This window comes from Nylanderia fulva, unplaced genomic scaffold (assembly GCF_048542155.1).
Source record: "Nylanderia fulva isolate GAGA-0341 unplaced genomic scaffold, ASM4854215v1 Scaffold20, whole genome shotgun sequence".
Taxonomy (NCBI): Eukaryota; Metazoa; Arthropoda; class Insecta; order Hymenoptera; family Formicidae; genus Nylanderia; species Nylanderia fulva.
Window position 1 is genome coordinate 3,531,399 of NW_028190264.1, and position 22,194 is coordinate 3,553,592.

The following is a 22,194-nucleotide window of genomic DNA, read 5'->3' on the forward strand; positions in this document are numbered from 1 at the left end:
ATTGATAGAAGAGTTTACAATTATGCATATAATTTTTTTTTTTAAACCAAGTTTATTTAAAATTGAAAATTAATCATATAACTTTGTTTCTGTCGGATTCAAATAACAATCGATACGGGTAAACACGTATCTGCTGCGTACATTCATGTTTTGTAATAATAGTCAATAATAGTATCATTTTACAGTTGGTACACGATACAGGTAAAAATCGTGTGATGTTATTCTAGAATGGACGCAGTTATTTTCACTAAAAATATCTTTTTATTAAAACCTATTGGCTTGAAAAAACTAACATGAACCTGTTTCACGATATCTTTTCTGTAAAATATGAGTTTTTTCCACGAAATTGTATTAGAAAGTTTTCTACGTCGGATACTATCGTATAAGCCCCTGGATCTACATATATCGAAACGAAATAATTCTTTTTGCCACTTTACATATCTTTACATTTTTTTTCTGAACGATATTATAAACGCACGCATTATAAAAGCGTCACGCACTGGTAAAATGCAATTACGAGCGCAACGGTGATTTCGCGTGCGCGGTAGAGAACAAGTTTTATTTTACACATACCGACTTGCATGCGAGATAAACGATGTGCACACCGAGGACCACATATGAGGTTAAATAATCGCACGTGCCTTTCGTCGCCTTTCACTTAAAATTCTTTTCACTTTATAAAAAAAAGCTGCGAAAAAGCAACTTCCTTCCGTTCCAAGGCGGGCTTAAATTTTGCACCCTCTCTTAAGCTCCTATGAAGGTGTGAGCTTTTTTCCGGAGCTACATCTTTCCAACTGATTTTCGACTTATTTCCATTTTCCGCGGTTGTGCTGTAAAACGACGATTTCATCGGTTAACCCAATAGCAATGGCGACGTTATCTAAAATGGGTTATATATACAAGAACGGAACTGCTTCGAATAATCCAGAGAAAATACACTTGCGCGAACAAGACAGTAAGATAAAGTACGCGGATTTTACGATAGAAAAGCCAGATTATCTCTCTTGTTAGGTAGAAAAAATATTTTCGAACTTGATCATTCTCTTGGAAAAAAATTGTTTTCTAACGAGATACTTATGGAATTTGATCTATAAATATATCTTCTAAAAATATATTTTCTTAGGAATATTTCTAGACTCTTGATATTTTTGTAGAAAGTAATTAGTAATTAAGATTATTGGAATCATTAAGATTATTACAATCTACATATATTTAAAAAAACAAAGTTTCCTCTATGAGGAAGCAAAAGATTCTTTATATGTTATATTTCTTTCATAAGCCACTCTTAAATGAGATTTATAAGTTAATTTTAATAAATATGTTTACCGGATATTACAAATCTGTAAGCTAGTAAATTACAGTTAACAGTTGATTGTCCCGATTACCGCAGAATTGCTAACGTAATACTTTCCCGCAAGAAATCAAGTACAAGCATGCGAATTATGACTCCCAGGCATTTCCTCCTTATGTGTGTTAATGACCGGCTCTTTCCTTGAATCATTATAGCCTTCCACTTGTGAGAGCGATAACTGACAGCAAGAACACATTCTATATAACCATACCTATCTTGAATTAAAATTAAAGAATCTATTATAATTATATATATATATATATATAATTTTTGAATATCTATCAGTATATATCGCAAATACATCAAAATATATATAAGTAAAAAAAAGAGAAAAACAGCACGATTTTTTTTTTATTTAAATCGACCGTAATTGAAATCTTGCAACCTTAATTTTCTCAATATTTCTCTCCGAGATTCAAGCCGTTCCTACGGCTTGAATAAAAAACTCAATCTACATATATTTAAAAAAAATTACATTTACAATGCATATCGAACAGAAGAGTAATTTTGCTTTTGCCTAAATGCGAGTTGTCGTAATTTACAATTCGCCGGTGAATTAATCGAGTATTGGTGCGCTCTCGTTCTTTCACACGTCGACTATGTACCATCGTCGATTTCCTCTCGTGTCGAATTAAAACTTTCCGCTCGTAGACACAACAAGCGACCGCGATTCAAGCTTGACGTTTCGAGCCAGCTCCATTCGTCGGATGCGTGGCGTGCGAGATGCACGTGCACGCATGCCGGCCTCATTAATAATACGGTTATGCAACAAGCCTCGCACGATGGTTATTATGTATATACAGTGACCGGACCTCGGATACGCAACTGGGGAATCGGATTCCATTTAGACGTAATACCAACAATAAGTTCACCATATGAATGCGGATGTATTTCGCGCGCTTTCTGCAACTGCTGCGCGAAAGCTGAAAGGCGAAATTATACTAATTGTTAAACTATGCTAATTGTTTGGAATCGGTGTGCTCTGGGGAGCGATAATCCACACGTACTGAAAATTTAAAACACAAATTTAACAAAACGTTCTCTCGCCGGATTAAACATTAATGACAGAGATTTCAACAAGCATTATTGTTTTGATGGAATTTTACAATAGTTTCAAACAGATTCACATTTTTTTTCTCGTACGTAAAAAAGTAAAATTCTATATTTTATATATATATATATATATATATATATATATATACTAATTAGAGGACGTGTGTTATGATCATTTTTTATAAAAGTTATGCGAAAAATTAATTGCTTAAGGGCTTAAGTCAACTATCACTAAATACACAGCACACTCGCCACTTTGCAGACAGCTACCTGAATTGCAAAAATATGCAGATGTGCGGTATTCTGCGAGTGACGTCATCGTTGTAAAATATCACTCGGTCGAAACTTAAACGCAAAAATTGAAATTTTACTTTTATATTATGCGCAGTAAAATATTTTATCACGTTACATTAAAGCCAGTTCGATCAACTTTATTCAGTCTATTTTTTTATTGTCTTGTAAAACTAGAACCAACAAACAAACGAAATTAATTCAGCTATTATTAAATTATAATATAACTTTCAAAGGCACGAGTCCCGATGCCTTATTGATCTTCGAAGCAAGTTTACTTTCCATAGTATATATCTTGTTTATGAATCTTTGAAGCGAGTTTATATTATAATTTTACAATGCTGCATTAAAAGCTCTCTTACGTTTCTATTTCATATTCCATGCTACTTTTCAACTTTAGCTTATTACGAAAGTTTCACGAGGCATAAAATGGAACATAATTATGTAGGAATTTTGCGGATCAAACATGTGCTGTGACGCACGACACATTTCGCATTTTAACCCAAGAGTTATATGTGCGAGTTGTAATCACGTTAGGATGTTATCTTTGCGAGAACGCTGTTCGTTCTCGAAACTCAAATACACCCGCATGCGAAGATATACACACGACTGAAAATAAAATAAAACCATCCGCAGTTCATCAAAACAGCTGTGTAATTTCGCGTCGTTTGCTGGAAACTTGCGAGCGTGCAAAAACGAGGGAAACGTTATTTCCCGGAACGACTAACCATCGGTGTCGCTCTAACAGAGTGTCATTTCTCGATTGCAGGTGAGGAAGTGGTGACGGTGCCGTCCACGGGCGACGATCAGGAAGGCTGGAAACTGCAGAGGATATCCGTAAACGGCGAATCGAGCGGTCGTCGTCGCGGCTGCACTCGTCCGCAATTGCAACCGGGCGTTTCCGGTGGCAAGAGGAATCGGCCGGCACCATTGCCACCGATATCCTGCAGAGTCGACGCCAAGGACCAGCTCGACAAGTACTGGCCTAATAAGGAGAACGCGCCCGGAAATGCCGTGAACAGCCGCCGCGAGGACGATCCACGACAGGTGAATCAACTCCAGGCGATCGAGGAGTCGACAATGGGCTCGAATCTGAGCAGGCATAACGGAAAGGGCCTGACTGGCCGGCGAACCCAGTCTTCCGGGAACCTGTGCGAACCCAAGGGGAAGCTCAACAGCATGGGGAAGATATTACCCTGTTCCAGCTCGCAGAGGGAAAGGTAAGTCATTTGAAAAATTCTTATCTCCCCCATTTGATCGAAAATGATTGTTATTCTTTCGTCTATTTTAAATCTCGAGTAAAGTTTTGTTTTTAATTAGGAGAAATTGATGCATTGCGTGCGCGCGTTTTAAATTGTTTGCCTATTTCCGCCAAATGATATATTCGCGTGATATTAATATTTAATCGTGCAACTTTTTAACTATTAAGAAGAAAGATAAATCTATTTTTTCTCGTACGTGATAAATTTTCTCTAGAGGAATTATTAAATTATAGATTAAAATTGTGTATGTATACAAATTTAATTACAATTATGTTGAAGATGTACATAGACATAAAGTATAAATGCCTACAAAGGTATGAGATTAAAAACTGAAATATTACGAAAGAAAAATGAGAATGCAAGATGTTTCAATCACGGCTTCTTTCACGAAAGATTAATCATCTCTAATGTAATGTAACCTTGCAGACATCCCTTAATTTTTTAACAACATGAAAAGCGAATGAAACACTGCAAGCGAAAATCGTGTTGCAATATGCGAAGGGAAAGGTCAATTCGCGATCGATTTCTCGTTTGATACTCTTAGAAAAAGCATTAGTATCACGCCGACAATCTGTTTGATACAATCTCTCTTTCTCTCTCTTTCTGTAAATTATAAACCTTTTTAGAATTTTAAATACAGATCAAAAATATGTATGAAAACTCTAACACAATAATTGTATAATTACACTTTCGCTATTGTCATTATGGTTATTAATACAATACTATATTCGCATCTTATCTAAATAAATCTTTAACTCATTAGATGCAATAATTAATTTGTTATAATTTTATGTTCGCCCTTTAGACAGTATAATGTTACGTTATGTGACGTGTTTTTTAGAATATTTTTTATTATATATCGAATGGAGGATCAATTTATTAATATTTTCTTATACTTTTAAACATATTCCTTATATTTTGAAGATCATTAAGAGCGATAACTAATTTTCATCATTATTAACAATTGCGTTGCACAATCATATAATTACACACTAATCATATTAATGAGAATTAATTACAAGATGTATTGTAGAAATATTTTCTTGTTATTTTACAGAATATTAGATTAATTTATGTGCACAGCACATTCTTGTAATGCTCGTCAAATGTAATAAGGTGGGGAATTCACTTTCAGTCGCTATCGGTGTGAACTGATTTTTACCCACGATCCTCGCGTGATGATAAAAGTCCCTTCATCTTTAGCTTTTTTTGTTCAGTAACTTGTAGTCTCTTTGTGTCTGTCGAAAAAAGGTTAACGTGACACGCACATCTTTTTATGAAGAAGTCACATTCAGTATTAAATGTACTTTTTTCTTTCTTCTCTTTATCACTATATAAGCGCACAACTTACTTAACTTTATTTTCACCAAAAAATTTTTTTGCAATTAATAAATCTCTTTGGAGATTAGACTAAAACATTCTTAAAAAATATTTAAAAACAGAAAATATTGTTAAATATGCAAAAAAATGCGATGATATAAAACACTTTGAATTAACATTTTGTTAGCTATTATAATATCAGTATACTTTAATTTAATTCGATTATATAGTAGTACTAATTCACGAGATGACTTTTAAATATACTCCGAAGAATCTTTAAGAAACCGCTCGATCTAATTACAGTCACCAACTCTTGAGCAAAGTAAAGCGGATAAAAAAAATGTATATAAAAGAAAAACGAATTGGAATAGTGTGAAATTTTTGTGCAAAATCAATTAAAGTAATTGCGAATCGATTAATGAGCTCTTGTCACGCGAGATTGTCTTCCTGATTATTCCATTGAGGATTAAGTAACGATATATCTCCGTGCAAGCCGCGAATAGAGCTATATTTAGTCGTGAATGGAATTACTTGCAAAATGATAAAGTTCTCTATTCCCGAAGCACGTGTTAATTAAATCTAAGGAGAAGACGAGACGTTGGTTAGGTAGAGGAGAGCTTTCGTGAGGTTGAATGAGAGCGAAATCCAACTCCGGAATCTTCTATATATATCGACATAAAATCGAATGCATTATGCATCAGCGGATTAAACCGCATAAAACGATTAACCAATAACAAGATTGTCATGAAAACATGATACCACGCCGGTAATATCTCTTTACTCCTGTTCACCTAACCAGCTAACCGGAGTAAGCCGCACAGGCAACAATGGCCGAGATCGTTAATCCAAAGGTGAATTATGTCCGACGCTGATAACGGTGATAAATGAGGATGATAAATCGGTAGAAAATGAGTCGATCCGCGTGCGCATCGTCCTGTTATTAAATTTAATAATTATTTGCGTCTCGTGTGTCCGTCATAATAACGGGTTGGGTAAGGAGAAACCAAGCGATCATCTTACTATAACCGCTTGGCTGCGCAATATACCATCTAAAAACTATTAGCAAATCCGTCAAGGACAGATGCTTCGTTAATTTAACTTTAATGAGTTCTCCCGAATTTTCGACTATCTTTCGTTCAGTCTCGCGATATTTAATAGCTGTACTTATTTGCATCTTAATTCATCTTTTACATTACATTTTATCCGACTCGACGCATAATGATAAAAAGATATGATAAAAAATTGTTACGTGTTAAAAATAATTTATAATAATAATAGTTTATATTTTGTATATAAAAATTAATTGTAACATTTTGTGCGTTGACGGGTAAGCATACACATTTAATTATAAATACTGTTTATTCAAATATTATCGTGCTTAAGCTTAATTCCGTTTCTGGCAACAATTAAATAGCATTTTCAAAATAATAATATAACGCGTTTAAATTAAAATAAAAGCTTAGAAACTTCACTGGTGCGGAAGCAAAGCTGCATCTTGCAGCGACAGCAAAACAGAATCCCTTCTCCGGTTAGCGTCTTCTGAGAGCATAGTTCTCTCTCTCGCTTTCTCTCTTGCAGCAACTGCAAGAGCAACCCTATACAATGGAGCAACGTCGTCTCCCGTAGTAACAAGTTGCTGGCCGCGAGATAATTTAAAGTACCTCTAAGGTCGGCCAGTCGTTGAACTAGGGCGGCTTCCATTAAACCCTCGTTTACACGAGAACGGCAACCGGGTGGGATAAAGGGCACACGCGGGTTAAAAGAGCAGCCGGGAGATATCAAAAGGCGTCCCGCGCTCGCTTTCTGATCTCATTTGCGTAAGTGCTGTTGTTTAACCTGGCAATGACACCAAAGAAATATGCGGAAGTGAAATCGCTTTCCCGTATGCTATTTAGTTACTTCAACTTAGAAATATCCGAACGCATATGTGTACATTGTCAACAAGTCAATTATTTAGTCCTCTTTTCTACATGCAAGAGAAATCTTGTATGAGAAAATCTTATACTCTCTATTATAGTATATTGACTCTCTATTATGAAGGGAGGTTTCTATATTATTTATTTATTTATCTTAAAATACTGTGATGAGCAGAATTTTAATTTATTTGATTAAAAATTACGACAAAAGATTGAGTTAAATTTAATTGGGATTAAAAAAAGAACAGGCAGCGTCACAAATTTGTATATAGTTTTTCTGATTAACATTGTTTTAATATTATATGCATTACATTTCTCGTTGCGTTTGTAGTTATCAAAAGTTGTATTGTGACGCGGTCAGTTTTATAGCATTATGCTCGGGAACCAGATAGCATTTTTAAACGTTACACTAAGAGGCATTCACGAGACGAGGGTCAAAGTAAGTAAGAGAGATCGGTGAAAGGTCAGATGCTCTGCGCGCTTGTGCGCTTATGCATGCCACGAAGATTTGCGCAGGCAGACAAGCAGGCATTCGCCTATCCACCGGGCGTGAAAGCGGACTCTACAGCGGATGATGTCACGTACGAATTATTAGTAAAGTTTCCTATACCGTTCCTAGAACGTGCGTTGTCACGTAGAATGTTTTACGAGAGACACACTAGCACGATCGTCGAGTAAATACGAAAAGTTTCCACGTGTCGCGACATTATAACGATTATGTTTTATTCCAACTCATTTTTCCTCATTCTTGAAATGAGGTAGCAAGAGCAAAGAATAAATCAAAAAGATTATATTTTATTAATTTTTATTAATAGTAGACAACATTGTTGGAGAGAAAAAAGAAAGATTATATCCAAAACTGGATGATATTGATTTTTTTTTAATTAAATAAAGGGAACAAATTTTTAATGACTACCGAGATAATATAATATAAATGCTAGTTATAATAACTATACAGAATGATTGCACAATTTGTATGATATTACTTACAAGATACGATAATATGTGAAGCGACTATGTCGTTACCTTCTCGCTCGAATTTCGCTGTGTGAATGACGAGGTTGTGGAATGTAATGCGCAGACTGTGTATACCTCACCAACACGTTTATTATACCCCATCAACATGTAAAATATTTCGGCAATGAATTATCAATGACATAGTTTTCGGCCTCGTCTAGCACGCTGTTGTTGACATTCTTTGTTATCATTGTGCGACACTCAAGCACAGAAAGTTGTCAAATTTTTTTTAACGATTGCGATCAATATAGCAAATATAAATAATATAAGATATAAATCATATGATCGTTTTATTGCAATCTTTATGAATAATAATTATTTTATAATAGATATTTCGTTCAATGCTTTCCATTTTTCAATGATATTCTAAATATAATTCAGACAATTGATAATATGCAACAAAACGATGGAATCGCTGAAAAGAATAATAAAATAAAGATAATCTCTATGATATTTATAATAATAAATAATGAATTTCTCGAGAATTTCTGTATACCTTAAAATATAACATATCAGATAACAATCGTTCCATTTCTCGTACACGGAGGATTAAACTGAATAAAAATATTTTTCATTGTTTTGCGATCTTCGCAATAATTAATAAGAAATTGATTAGCTTAATGAGAAAGGATTTCACGTAAATATTGCTATTATTTCATGTTATTTATGATAAAAATAATTTTAAATTCATGAGTACTCGCTTCTAATAAAGAAAAAGCTTCCATGTCTATCTACTATACTTATAATAAAAGTGTGTGTATATACTTATTTTTCATTGACAATTTGCACGTTCGAAAAAACGGCAGGAATATTTTGCGAACACCATCCACGCGGCATTATTTCAATTCCAGCACGCTCGATTTCACCTTGTTCGAATGTCACGTATGTCACATAGCATGCGAACGTGCCGTCACGGCGGAATTTTCCCCCTTCACATCAAATGCATCTCATATATATCGTTTACATGCTTTTTCTATTTTACTTTTTTGCATTCACCTTCGTTCCCGCCGACGCGACGTTGCGCGCGTAACTATATGACGATCCGATTAAAACGTAATCCGCTGGAGCGCGCGCGTTGCATTTTATGCAGCTCGTTGCATACGCGAGAATTAGCGAGACCAGACAAAACCGATTATTCGCACCCCGAATTCGCGGAATGCGCGATATACGTGAAGTAACGACAACTCGTGTAAAATGTTTATGTAAATTACCGTGAACGTAGTTTTTTTTCTTTTACAGAGTTTGACGCTTTCTGACGGCAGCTTATTACGGCTGCGAAATGCCGCCGCGTACATTGCAAACTCATTTCCTTGACGCTTTCATCTTTTCCAACTTTCTTCATACTTTTAACGGAGGAACAGACTCGAGTTACACAAACAATTTACGGTGTAATGCACATCGCGCTAAATAATATTTCCGAGAAAAGTTTTTTCCACACAAAATTACGAATTATATCCTGCATAATATAATTTAATCTTTGAATCTACTTAGTGTAATCTCCCCTAATATATGGTACATACATATATAAATAATTTATTGATTCAATGAGTCTTTCGTGCCTTAATTTTTGGAGATCTAGATAAATTATTTTATTTGACCATTATTAAATTTTGTTACAGATATAAAATTTGCAGCTCTCTACCAAATCATCTGGACGATAGGGATGTACTAGACGATGATCAGCGAGATAACAATAACATCATGTCCGGCGGTACGTTGCCGCATAAGAAACGCTCGTTAGGAGTGCATTTCTCCGATAGTGGGCCGACCGGTACTTTGGATCTCGTTAAACATCGATCACAGGATTTCGACGAGTCCTACGACGAGAACGATCCCTGGAGGTATGTAATAATATAAGAGTACCTATAAAAAAGAACTATTCGTTTCACATCGCACGATTGTCAGAAAAAAATGCAATAATCGTATTTGACATCGCAAACATATATGTATAGCTTCTTTTTGTCAGAATTAATTATACCTAATGGATTCTTGAAATTATCGTCCTTCACTGACACGCGATTTCATCGCGGAACCGTCGAGAAGCGACACGAACGGAGGGGTAACAATTTGGAGAATTCCGAGAACGTCCCATCAAATTTCAATCTATGTGGATATCGATCGATCGATCGATCGGTCGCGCATCTCTCTGGCATCTGAGAGAGCGAGAATCCTCGAAGAGTTTTCGCCCCGTCGAGTTCTCGACCTGTCGTATCTTTCGCGCGCTCTTCACTCGCGTTTTAAAGTTCGGAAAAATTATTCTCAAGTCGAGTCTCGCCTCAAAATGGATTCCGCTTTCGGCGAACTCATGAATCTTCTTCTACGGCTGATTTCAGATATCAGCAGAGCGATCTCGATCTGGTGCGGTGCCGTCATGGAAATTTTGACTCGGTCAAGAGAAATCGCAGCGCCGACACAGTGCTCGTCGATTCCGGCAGGAAGTACCAAGGTCGCGCCGCGGCCTTGGATGACAAATGTCACCGGAATTCGGACCTCGATTTAGTCGGTACATTGCCGAAACGCAAGCCGGACCTTCGAAACAGCAGCGGCAGGAGCCTCCAATCGAACTCGTCGTCCTCGCAACCGTGCATCGTGAACGCCACCCAGGACGACGACCTGCTGATGAAGATAGTGCACAAACCTGACTGCGAGTTAGTGAAGCATCGTCAACAGTTTGCCAAGTGTATCGATCTGAAGCTGAGCAAGCTGACAAGCGGCGAGCCGCAAGATCAGGGATACGCGTCCGAACGATCACCCGAGGACGAGCATCCGCCATCGTTGCCGGGACAAGTACCCTTTCCAAGTGTGACACCCGGTGAGTAGCAACACATTTTTTTTTTATTCTTTCTCACTTTTCTCATATGAACGATTATTGCAAAAATCTCAGCTTGACAGATTTCTTTCCCGCGCGTTTCATATGATGGAAATTAAAATGTGGATGCTTCTCCCAGGATGGAAAAACGAATAATTAATTTGTTTATTTGTTCGTAATCGACTTATTGCTAGCTAGCAATATTTATTGCAATGTTTAATCGTGTGAGAAGCGTCATTCACATGGAAATAATTCGGAAGGAAAGGATTGCGAGAATGAGAGCACGCTCTTTTACGAGGTTGACGTAATAGGATTTGGAAGATGTATCGCGACGTATGGATTCTACACGCGCGTAAAACTTTCTCGTTGACAACGCTTCCGTAAATCTTATTTTACCGAGGATAGGTACACCTGTATTTGCTACGTACGTTCGCGAGATCTAGCGCAAAAACTTTTCGAAGGTCGGAACTCACTTTTTCTCTCGGATGAATACGTAGCTGAGAGCGCGGCCTTATGATAAGCGCGGTAAAGAACGGCTGATAAAGATGAATGTCTCGGCGATGATGGGTGAATGAAAATCGTGCTCGCCATGCAAATGATCGTCTGGCGGACAAAGTACTTTTATATATAGGTATACCTCTCAATTTTTCAATTGAAATTTTCTCGTTAATTTATTCCCTCGCATACTTCGATTATGATTACCGAATAACGTGAATATATTATAACCATCAAAATCTCTTAGTTAGCGTGATTATTTACTCCCAAATTTACATAAAAAAGAGTTTGCAACACGAATATCGGCCGAGTGTCTTAATCTTTTCATCTCGTTAAATTATTAGATTTATTCAAAGTTTTGCATAACAAATTATACGACGTAGAGGAAAATATATGTTATTGATTACAACGTATGACGTATTTTTGATGTGTTTTATGACACATAATGACGATAAAGAATGTTTCGTAATTTAAAATGCTTTAACAAACCAGTTTGTTATAAAATACCTTGTTAATACGTGACTAGATCAATCAATCCCCTTCTATCGTAAATTTCAGTCGCCCCTATGAGAGTAATAATTTTCCCTCGTTAATGTTTATAATAGAACTGCGACTGACAGTTTTAATGTCCTATGTCTCGACTATGAAAGAGATAAAGAATTGCGTGTCGTTACAACTCATCCATAATTTAGGTGAAATTTTTTTGCGCGCCTTGCGATTAATTAAAATTCTTGTAAAGTTGCATCCGACTTTCGAAGAATCTGCCAAAATTCGGATAAATCTACATAATTTTACATATAACATATGTTGAAAATGGCATCCGAATAGGTCATCCGTGTTTGAAAAATCGCTCTCTATGAACATAGGAAATTTCGGAATGAATAATGCGTCATTTACTTTCGGCGCCGGCTGATTTCCAGACAATTTGATCGATAGTCAGACGCGCGAGTGCGTCGCAAATTTTGCACAAACGTGTCTATATTGTGGCGTAAATCTACATATTTTCAATTTCAATCTCATGCATTTGGAAGAAGCTGCTTACTGACGCGACGCTGTTGATGAATCCATAGAATTATTTCCGCGCATTACTTTCCTCGTCTTCGCGTTGTCGCGATAATTTTAGAAAAAATTCAAATTGCAGTTAAAAATGCAAAATCTTATTGGCACCGGAAAATATAACACTTTTCAAGTTGAAATTAATTCCTTCAACAATTCTCAGAAAACGAATTTTGTTATATTTGTTTTAATACAGTAATAGCATGAGCAACATTAGATTTCATATGTCAGTTGACGTGTGTGTAAGTTTTTAACATACAAATGTAATATGACATTTTACATTTAGCACTCATATGATTTTTCTATGTTGCTTTCTATTTTTCCAGTCAGCTTCTTTACACGTCAATATTGTACATTTGTATGACAAAAAACTTTACTATTTTTATTTTATAACAAAATAATCCAGAGAGTTTTATCTCTCTTTCTCTCTTTTACTCTAAAAAGAGTTTAAATCGAAACACCAGAGAATATCATACAAATTCGTGCAAGCGGTGAAAAGTCCTAGCTTTTGACTAAAAAATTCAATTTATCCCGTTGAATGTGCCTGGATGACACGCTAACACACGTCCTTAGTACGTTAATGGCACGATTTAACAACACATCGTTGTCCATTGCGCTTGACGGGCAAGTTTCGCAGCATAGTTGTTATTGCCCTTCCACCTACGCACCACTCTCGTGTGTGTATTTTGCTTGAACAGCGGTTCTCTCAGGGAGAAGTGAAGTGAAGGGCATGAAATAGTACTTTAGCTCGTAAAAAAAGCACTTTCTGCTCGGCGCATTTCATAATCGTAAGCCGCGAGTACCTCGTTCACAGTCTTGCAAGCTTACTACCAGTAAGACATATCGTTATCGTTATGACGAGATGGGAAGTCTTTCTCTCTCCATGGTGCGATCATTTTTTTCGAATTGCGTGAAAAAAGCAAGGCCACACATCTTTCGATACGACTCTTTCGCCCTAGATTCCGCGATCACAATTCCTGCGAATTTACATCTACACGACAACTGACTTAATGTGCTCATTTATTGCGTGAATATACTCGGGATCAACCGAAGGATCACGGGTCGTAAATTGATAACGAGACCTTTTTGGAATCGTTGGGCGTCTTCGCACGTTCCGGATATATATATATATATATATATGTCTCTCATAACTCGTCTAAGAGTCTTGACGCGTTGTCAAACCGACACTATATTCGTTCTTGACATCTTAAAATTATAATTTTATTTTTATTTTCACAAATCACTTGATAAGGACTCAAAGAAGGGTCGAAACGTTGTGATTTAATAAATAATATTTGCCAGTACGGTCGAGAGAAGAGTTTTACTTTTTTAAATTCTGTCTGGCGATTCTCAAATATCTACGTATATTACGTACCTACGTATCTACGTATATATACGTAGATATTTGAGAATCGCCAGACAGAATTTAAAAAAGTAAAACTCTTCTCTCGACCGTACTGGCAAATATTATTTATTAAATCACAACGTTTCGACCCTTCTTTGAGTCCTTATCAAGTGATTTGTGAAAATAAAAATAAAATTATAATTTTAAGTCAAAAACGAATATAGTGTCGGTTTGACAACACGTCAAGACTCTTAGACGAGTTATGAGATATATATATATATATATATATATATATTCGGAACGCGTGTAAATATATATACGGTGGCGGGGAATGGCGGCAACCCAGTTTGAGAGACCCTGACCTAGAATATACGCGATCCTTTGTGAACAACTACAACCGCGTTTGCTTTGTGCGGACTGGTATTTGCGGCAGGATTCAGCCTAGCTTCGAAATTACGAGGTATAATGCTGTAATATATCGTTCATATGCATAGCGTGTCGCGATAGTGTATTAAAAATCGATACGCGATAATTAAAAGCACGAGCAAGGTACATCGTTTTAAACCACGAAATATTCGGACCGCTCTATTAACTCGCAGTTTATTAGTCGATGATTGGCGTTTTAATGAAATATTCTATTTTTATTCTATACAGACAAAAAATATACGCACTTTATACATACGATGAGAAGCAAACAAGAATTTTATAAGGCTGCAATTCATCTCTCTTATTTTGTGTATCTCTGAAATAAGGATGTTTAACTGCATAATAAGCAAACTTTGCCGCAATAATACGTTACTTGGTTGTATAAAGCAAACTCGCAAAACTAATAAACAACCATCTACCATTACGATCTTTGTTAGAAAGGAACACTCGATCCATCCACTCTTCGCCGAGTTAATATTACCAAGACGAGTAAAGCGAACTTATGCCAAATCAATAAACAGTCACATCAGGCATTACGAACGTTGTTATGCAGTTTCCATGTTTCGCGCGGTGCAGATTGTTTATCCTCATCACATTGTGCCACCACAGAGTTGTGCACTCGTGCAAGAAATATTCCGTTCACGTAGGAATCGGAGATTTGATTCAGGATTCCCTTCCTGATATGAATACGCGTGTCTATGACAGAACGTTGCTTAAACTCGAGAGCGACTCGAATCTTCATAAGCTATTCGCGCCTGATGTCTCTCCATATATAGATATCCAAATCAATTCATATCACATCTGTGATATTAATGTTACGAGCTGTTCTCCTCTCAGTATTTAATCTTTAGTTATTCTTCATAGTTCTTCTCTCAATATGAATTCAGAGAATTTAATTAAAATTCTTATTATACTTTTATATTTCCTGTAAGCATAATATCGTTGAAGTTATCCAAAGAAATCAGCGAAGCGTTTCGCTCCCTTTTGTGTATCATTGAAGTTAATGAGAAAGCTTCGGTTTCATTGTAACAAATGTAATCGAAATGAATGGGGGCTGTCGCGAAGATAAAGACGTTGTCGGCGAGATTGGCAGTAAATCTCGACGATAACGTTATGAATGCACCATCTGCGTGCATATCTAATTCCTCAACTACTAGATTCCTATATCCCAAGATTCATTCATAATACAAAAGCTATTCGATGTCTTAGAATCGTTTCTAGATTAGTCCAAGAATCTCCCAATCAAATTGAGATCGGGATATCCTTTGCGGCTGCGTAATCAGAAATTGCGATCGCAGAATTTGTCGAAATCCGCGACGTCGTTGAATAAAATGGCTTTCGAACCTAGGCTACTTCAGATTCGTGAAGAAAAAAAAAAGTCCACTTTTCGCCGAATGCATACAATCCGCGGACGATCTCGATCTCGCCCACTTTGGTACCACGTCTTCTTTCGCTGACATTGTAAGTTTTCTAAGTCAAGAATGCGCTATTGATCGTGCGGCCGTTGCACGACTGCTCTCGCCTTACAGCGAACTAGGTCACTTCGACGTACGTTCCATGCGTCTCACCTATTGACCTATTTGTCCGGGCGCGGGACACGTCGTCGGCGAAGGACAGAGGGTGGTGGTTCGGTAAGGCTATGTTGTTTGGCAGTTTTCGGCGTGTGTCCTCGCGCGTGGAGAACGCTAGGTTGGCGCCGGCAGTATCGCGGGTTAATTCCAATACTCCCCAACACAATGCTGCATCGATATGGCCAACTGACCGCAATGCGAAGGCCGAAAGCTATATCTGTTAATTTGAAACGATATGTCTGATTATTCGTTAACAGAGAAAGAATATTTCTGGAAATTATCTCGAAGATTATTTCAAGACATAAAACACACACACATATAATTATATTTAATATTGAAGTAACACTTATTTTAAATATATATTATAAAATATATGATTGAAAGATTGATCATTCATGATTAGAGAGAGGTACATATTCAATGATTATAAGAAAATAAATTTTATAACTTGTAATTTATCACTTGTCTTTATTTATTATTAATGCAAAAGAGCAAATCGTGATTATTTGATTGTGGCAGGATACTTTACTGAATATACAAATAATTTTATTGTTTACGTAGAGATTCTTTTAATATTTTGCAAAAATTTCTCTTTTATGTAATAACACAGAGAGGAGGCTTAAATAATATTTTTATATCGCGGAATATTTACGGAATATTGAAAATTTTTAGAGTGAAAATAAAATTGAATTGTTGCATCGTAATAGAATTTATTTTACAGCTCGTTTAAATTCGTCGAAATATTATGATGTCGAAATGCATGAGATCGCTACAGTTACTATCGATTTTTTTTATGACGTTGTGAAACGAGGTGGAAAACAAAAGGGAAAGTAAAGCAAGCGGAATGTGATATGTCGTAACACACCCTCATTATATCAAGCTAGTGCATCAGAATAATTAAAAAATAAATATTTTCCGGATAGATTTACGTTTAATATTTTTTCTCGTAAAATTTATTTTATTTTTATTTTATTTGATATATTATGTATTATATATTTTTTTAAAACATGCAATTAAGTCGTTTTGAGAGATACGAGAGTATCGTGCAATTCCACAATAGAATCTAAATGTTGGTTCGTTATGCATACTTCTTCCGAATAAAGCCAACTTTTTGCACTACCAACTTGTAGTCGTATATATATCACGGAATACTGCAAATAAATTATACTATATAAAATATTACTGTAAAAGATCTGTGCAGCTTTTGTATACAATGCTGTAATTTCTATGCTGGTCGGAGATAATGAGTCTAGAAATTAAAGTCGTAAGAAAAGATTTTCGTGCAAAAATTCGCGATAAAAACTTTCGACTCGTTCGATCGCAATACATTGAAAAGAGAAGGTAGAACTTTACGTTCTTGCAACTCTGTGTATTGTACCTGTATGTTTCAAATTGGTCTAATAATTCCTCCGGTAAAAATAACTAAAAAAGGCCATAATGCGTTGAATGTTAATAAGAGTAGAAAGAAAAACGACTCGCTTTCCAAGGAATGGCTAAACGATGTTCATCTCACGATTTTCTCTCACCTTCGTTACGGAGAGATCTATAGCGAAGAGATTAACTTTTTTATTTCCAACTATACTCGCGTAAAATCTTTAAAAGCATCTTTGAATAAAAATCACGTTTATATAATAATCCACAGACATTGATATGTAACATATAAAAAGAAGCCAACTAATTTCAACATATAAATTTAAAACCGTTTGCTGAAGAAAATATTTAAAACGACGGGCGCCACGTCGTACTCTATAATATTCTACAATATCCTACAATATTCTACATTTGCATATCACGTGCAAAGAGAAGGATATGTATATCCGTTAGAATAAAAGAATTAGAAGTAGACTGACAATGGAGAGAAATGGTCAAGGGGGATTCAACTTTCCTCTTATATATCGGTCTCGCACGCGGTTTTGCGAAACGAACAACTGGAAAAGGCCGGAACTTAATCCCCGAGCCGACCCCATCCCTCAGCACGAAGGTAATTTCCGATCAACGACCCCTGCTTCGTTCCTGCGCGCGTGGCGAAGATCGTATAATTCGTCAGGAAATTCCGCCAACTCGGGGTACGTCGCGTGGCGTGGTACGTGGTCGTCGGTCCCGTAACATGCCGCAGCATGAATAATTTCGCCAACCGATTGCCTAGCTAATGCCCTCACCGGCTCGTATCGCCGGATGCGCTACACGGTTAGGGAAATTTCGGTTCTTCGACAAGGTTGGCGTGCGCGAACCGACCCTCGAGTAATTCCCGACAGGTTGTTGTGAGACCCATAGGGGGTAGCACCCAGGGCCGCGGCTGCGAGAATTAAACAGCTAGATGTATATCAATTGAATTTAATCGATATACAGCGATTGCGTCAATTACTGTGCATAAATAAGTAGCAGATTGCTTAAGGCTAAAGCGGACGTAAAATAATTTGTACATATGTGTAAAAGAATTTCACGGTTTTTATTATACACTCTATTCGTGCGAATCGCTGGTAAAGGATATAAAAATTGCATCGAACAAGGATTTATGTTATGAATAAAATTTTCTATATTTTTTGGAATTTCTTACCGCACTTGGTAATTTTTCCTCTAATCAGGAACCTTCCATTTTTCACTGTCTGCACTTGTAGGTTTTTTGGTTGTAACTTAAAATGTATCTTGAGCATCTTAAAATTCGTGCAAATCATACTTGCAGATCTCTTCTCATTTATATACGAAATGTGGAACAGGTGTTTTTTAATTCCTTTTAAAAACATCGACGTGAAGCCAACCCTGAGTAGCAGACCGATGAAATAGCTACGAATATCCGGGGTTTTAGGTACGGCCGCTTTCCTGCCCTCCTATACCTCCTCTCGAGTAATTCATAGTTGGACTGATGGCAATCGGGTTATCGCAGTTTAATGCCCTCTCGTATCGCATTAGTGTCGAGCTACGTTTATATGCGCGAAACACTTCACCCCTCGAGATTGTCGTTGTGATGGTGAGTCTACACGATCGCGTGTCGTGGATTTCTCCCCCATTCTAAGAATCGATCGCTGAAAACGCGCACAATAAATATACTTTGTCGAGTACATTCCGATTTATTGCTACGATAGTTAATGCTTAATACGGCTAGTTAATTCAGTCGAGAGGAAGGTAAAGGAAGGACCATTTTCCATGAGCCGTTTAACCGGTCTTTCTTCTTAATCCTTGATTCCCGATTAATCCCTTTCCCGATTTCCTTCGCATTTTCAGTACGCTTCCGCTAAACGAAGCAGAATTCTTTGAAATGAAAACTTGTAATTGAAAACTGCCGGAAACAAAGAGTTCCAACTTCTTTTCCAAAGAATATTGCAACATTGGATGTTCTTTTGTCCACAAATTTTATGAAAAATAACGATCGATCGAATAAAAAAGTTTTCACAAAATACGAACAACTTATAATCGATTTTTCATAAGTTCTGTAATTACTTAGAAGCTAATTCTCCGAAATAAAATCTGTCTTTAGACAGAAATCATTGGAATAGAATCTGTCTGAAATTATCCAGCAAAGTCCACTCTTTTCATTATTGTCCACCTATCATTATAGTTTAAGAAGAACGAGTGTACAAGTTCGCACGAAAGTTTATAGTTGTCACGAACTTTCAACTCTTTCTCGCCGTCGTCTTTTGATGCGGTTTAATAAAACGCGTCATTAATCACGAGACGCGATAACGGAAAGCGCGTGTTAACAGCACACTACTACCAGAGAGCAGGTCAATGGAACACTCAACCGGATTTCCGATCGGCGGACGGGCTTCCAGATTTAGCCGCGCGTTCTCAACTCTCTTGGATAATTTATAGCCGAACTGATGGCGATCGCGTTATCGCGGTTTAATATCCCACCCAGTCGCCCATTATACATATATGTATATATATTTCGCCGTATCGCCGTTATCGTATTTTTATATTCCCTATAAAAGATCATAACGATTTCTTTTTCAGACAAGTTACGGTGATTCATAATCAGGTCGACCCGATACTTTAAAAGATGATGCACTTTACGCCCGTAAAAAATTCACGAGACGCGCTGCGTCAGAGCGCGAATATATTTAAGCGCGTTATACCAGGCAGCATTAATCACGAGTAACAAACTTTGTTCCCCAGACAGTCATGTTCCCGTCATCAAATAATAATGGACTGTCGTTACGCAAGAATTGAATTTTTGTATCCGTGACGTTTGTTTGCAAAGTTTAACTTTGCGATACATATAAATCGGATGCCCTGTTTAATATATCCAATTTATGACACGTTGACATACTGCGCTTACTCGGACTTAACCCTCTGTGTATGCATATTCCCTTCTATACTATTCGTCTCGCTTATACGGAAAAGCTCTCCGAGCTTTAATAACAGTCTCTTATTCTATTCGACATATCGATCGGACACAATTATGTCGACAATATCCGGCCTGCAGGAAAAGATCTTTGATTTTTTATTATATTCTTTTTGTTAAAAAAATATTCCTCGATGCAAACGATAATAGAAATACAGCTATGAGCGGACGCCGAGGGGAGCAATTATTTTTGCACATTTAATATAAAAAAAATAAAAATAATAAAAAAATTAAATTTTAAAAAATTAAGAAAAAAAAATTAAAAATTGTTATGCTCCTGCATGCTATTGAGAAAAATCACGGTTTCATCCCTGAAAGATTAGCGATTTTCCTTGATTTTCCTCGACAGAGAGAAGACGAACTTCTCGATTCACGCGATGCAATAGCGCAATCATTCACTGCCGAGATTGATATCACGTAATATACGTAACGTCACGCATCACTAGTAATATTAATGTTATGCGATAAATCATATGGTAGCCGCAATTTGGAGCAAACGACGCGAATTATTCAGAGAATATCAGTTATATATGGGCGACATGTACATCTAATTCCTATGCTTTATTATTTGCACTATTACAATGTAATTGTTGCACACAAGAGATTATTACGCCGAACAATTAGTGTAAATAGATAGCAAAATCATGTTCTTCATTAACTTTGGAATACGTTACACTTTAACAGAGCATTCATTCACACAGAAACTCATTACAAAAATATCTATAATTAAAATTCTCAAGATTTTATTCTTTTTTAAAATATAATTCTCAGAACTTAAAATACAGATATCTCGCGATTTATTTAATACAATTGTCATTTTGATAAATGGTAAAACGTCTCGACGACGATGCACAAGTGCGACAGAGAATCATGTAACAAATGTTGCATAAGATATTTTGCGACTGTGTGTGACGTGAACTGAAGATTTGCTTCTTTTCTCGTCTCGTTGCGAAGAACAAAATATCTCTTGAACGCGTATAAATCCCGTCCCATGCGACCGTAAAATTTGAGTCGTGCATAGGTCACAGATGCTACTGACGTACAGTTAAAAAGAAATGATTGCAGATTATCATGTGTTACGATCTAGAATTTTTTTTTTATTTTTTATGAGAGAAACATACACAGAAATATCAATAATTTAAGAAACTTATAACTGTCATACATAAAATTTTTACAAGTTCATACATAAATACATACATACAAACTTCAATTTTCTTTTCGCGAAACCAAAATATTATAAATGTCAAAAGTAACTAAATATTCATATTACTAATGTAACTTTTTATATATAATATTATATATATCAAGTTATAGCTTATATCATCTTTTAAAATATTAGTTATTGCAAGTTATTTTTAGACTAGAGTTTACTTTAACTGATATGACTTTGATCTTTGATACATCTTTCAAGAAATCAGAGCCAATAGAAATAGAAGCGCTGGTTGTAATAAATGCAACGATAATTCTTACTTTAGCGAGAAAAAATTACATACATACATACATACACATACATATGTTGAGGGAAGAGAGTGAATCTTTTCCATCAGTTCACTTGAACCATAGAATTATGAAATTCGTTGATTACTCGATGAAGCTTAATTACCGCTGAGAAAATTTTCTTAACTCTATCATGGCGGAAATATAATTCAACTCTAATGACCTAGACCTCAATCAGCTTTATTGCATCCATTCTGCTTCAATTCCAAGCGAAGTGATCCTTGACAATTACCAACGCGGACGAATGGTAAAAAAGTGAAATCGTTTGCGATATCGAGAGACGGGAATGACAATTGGCGCAATTAAAGCTAGCCATCGTGATGATTGCACAGCTAACGTGAGATCACCGGAAATATTCCGAGCCATCCGAGAGTGTAAAACCACAATCTGGTCAAATATTTCATAACATTTTTATTGTCGCTTCAAACATTTTATTTAATATA

General features: G+C 36.3%; 1 protein-coding gene across 1 annotated transcript in view; it reads left to right on the top strand.

The window, feature by feature from the left end:
• The window catches only part of LOC114944075 (uncharacterized), a 71,399-nt gene that overhangs the window by 31,796 nt on the left and 17,409 nt on the right, over positions 1-22,194 (top strand). The window contains exons 2-4 of the mRNA XM_085482378.1: positions 3,465-3,915; positions 9,830-10,051; positions 10,544-11,022. Of these exons, the coding sequence (XP_085338504.1) occupies positions 3,465-3,915; positions 9,830-10,051; positions 10,544-11,022 (1,152 nt within the window). The remainder of the gene's footprint in view (positions 1-3,464; positions 3,916-9,829; positions 10,052-10,543; positions 11,023-22,194) is intronic.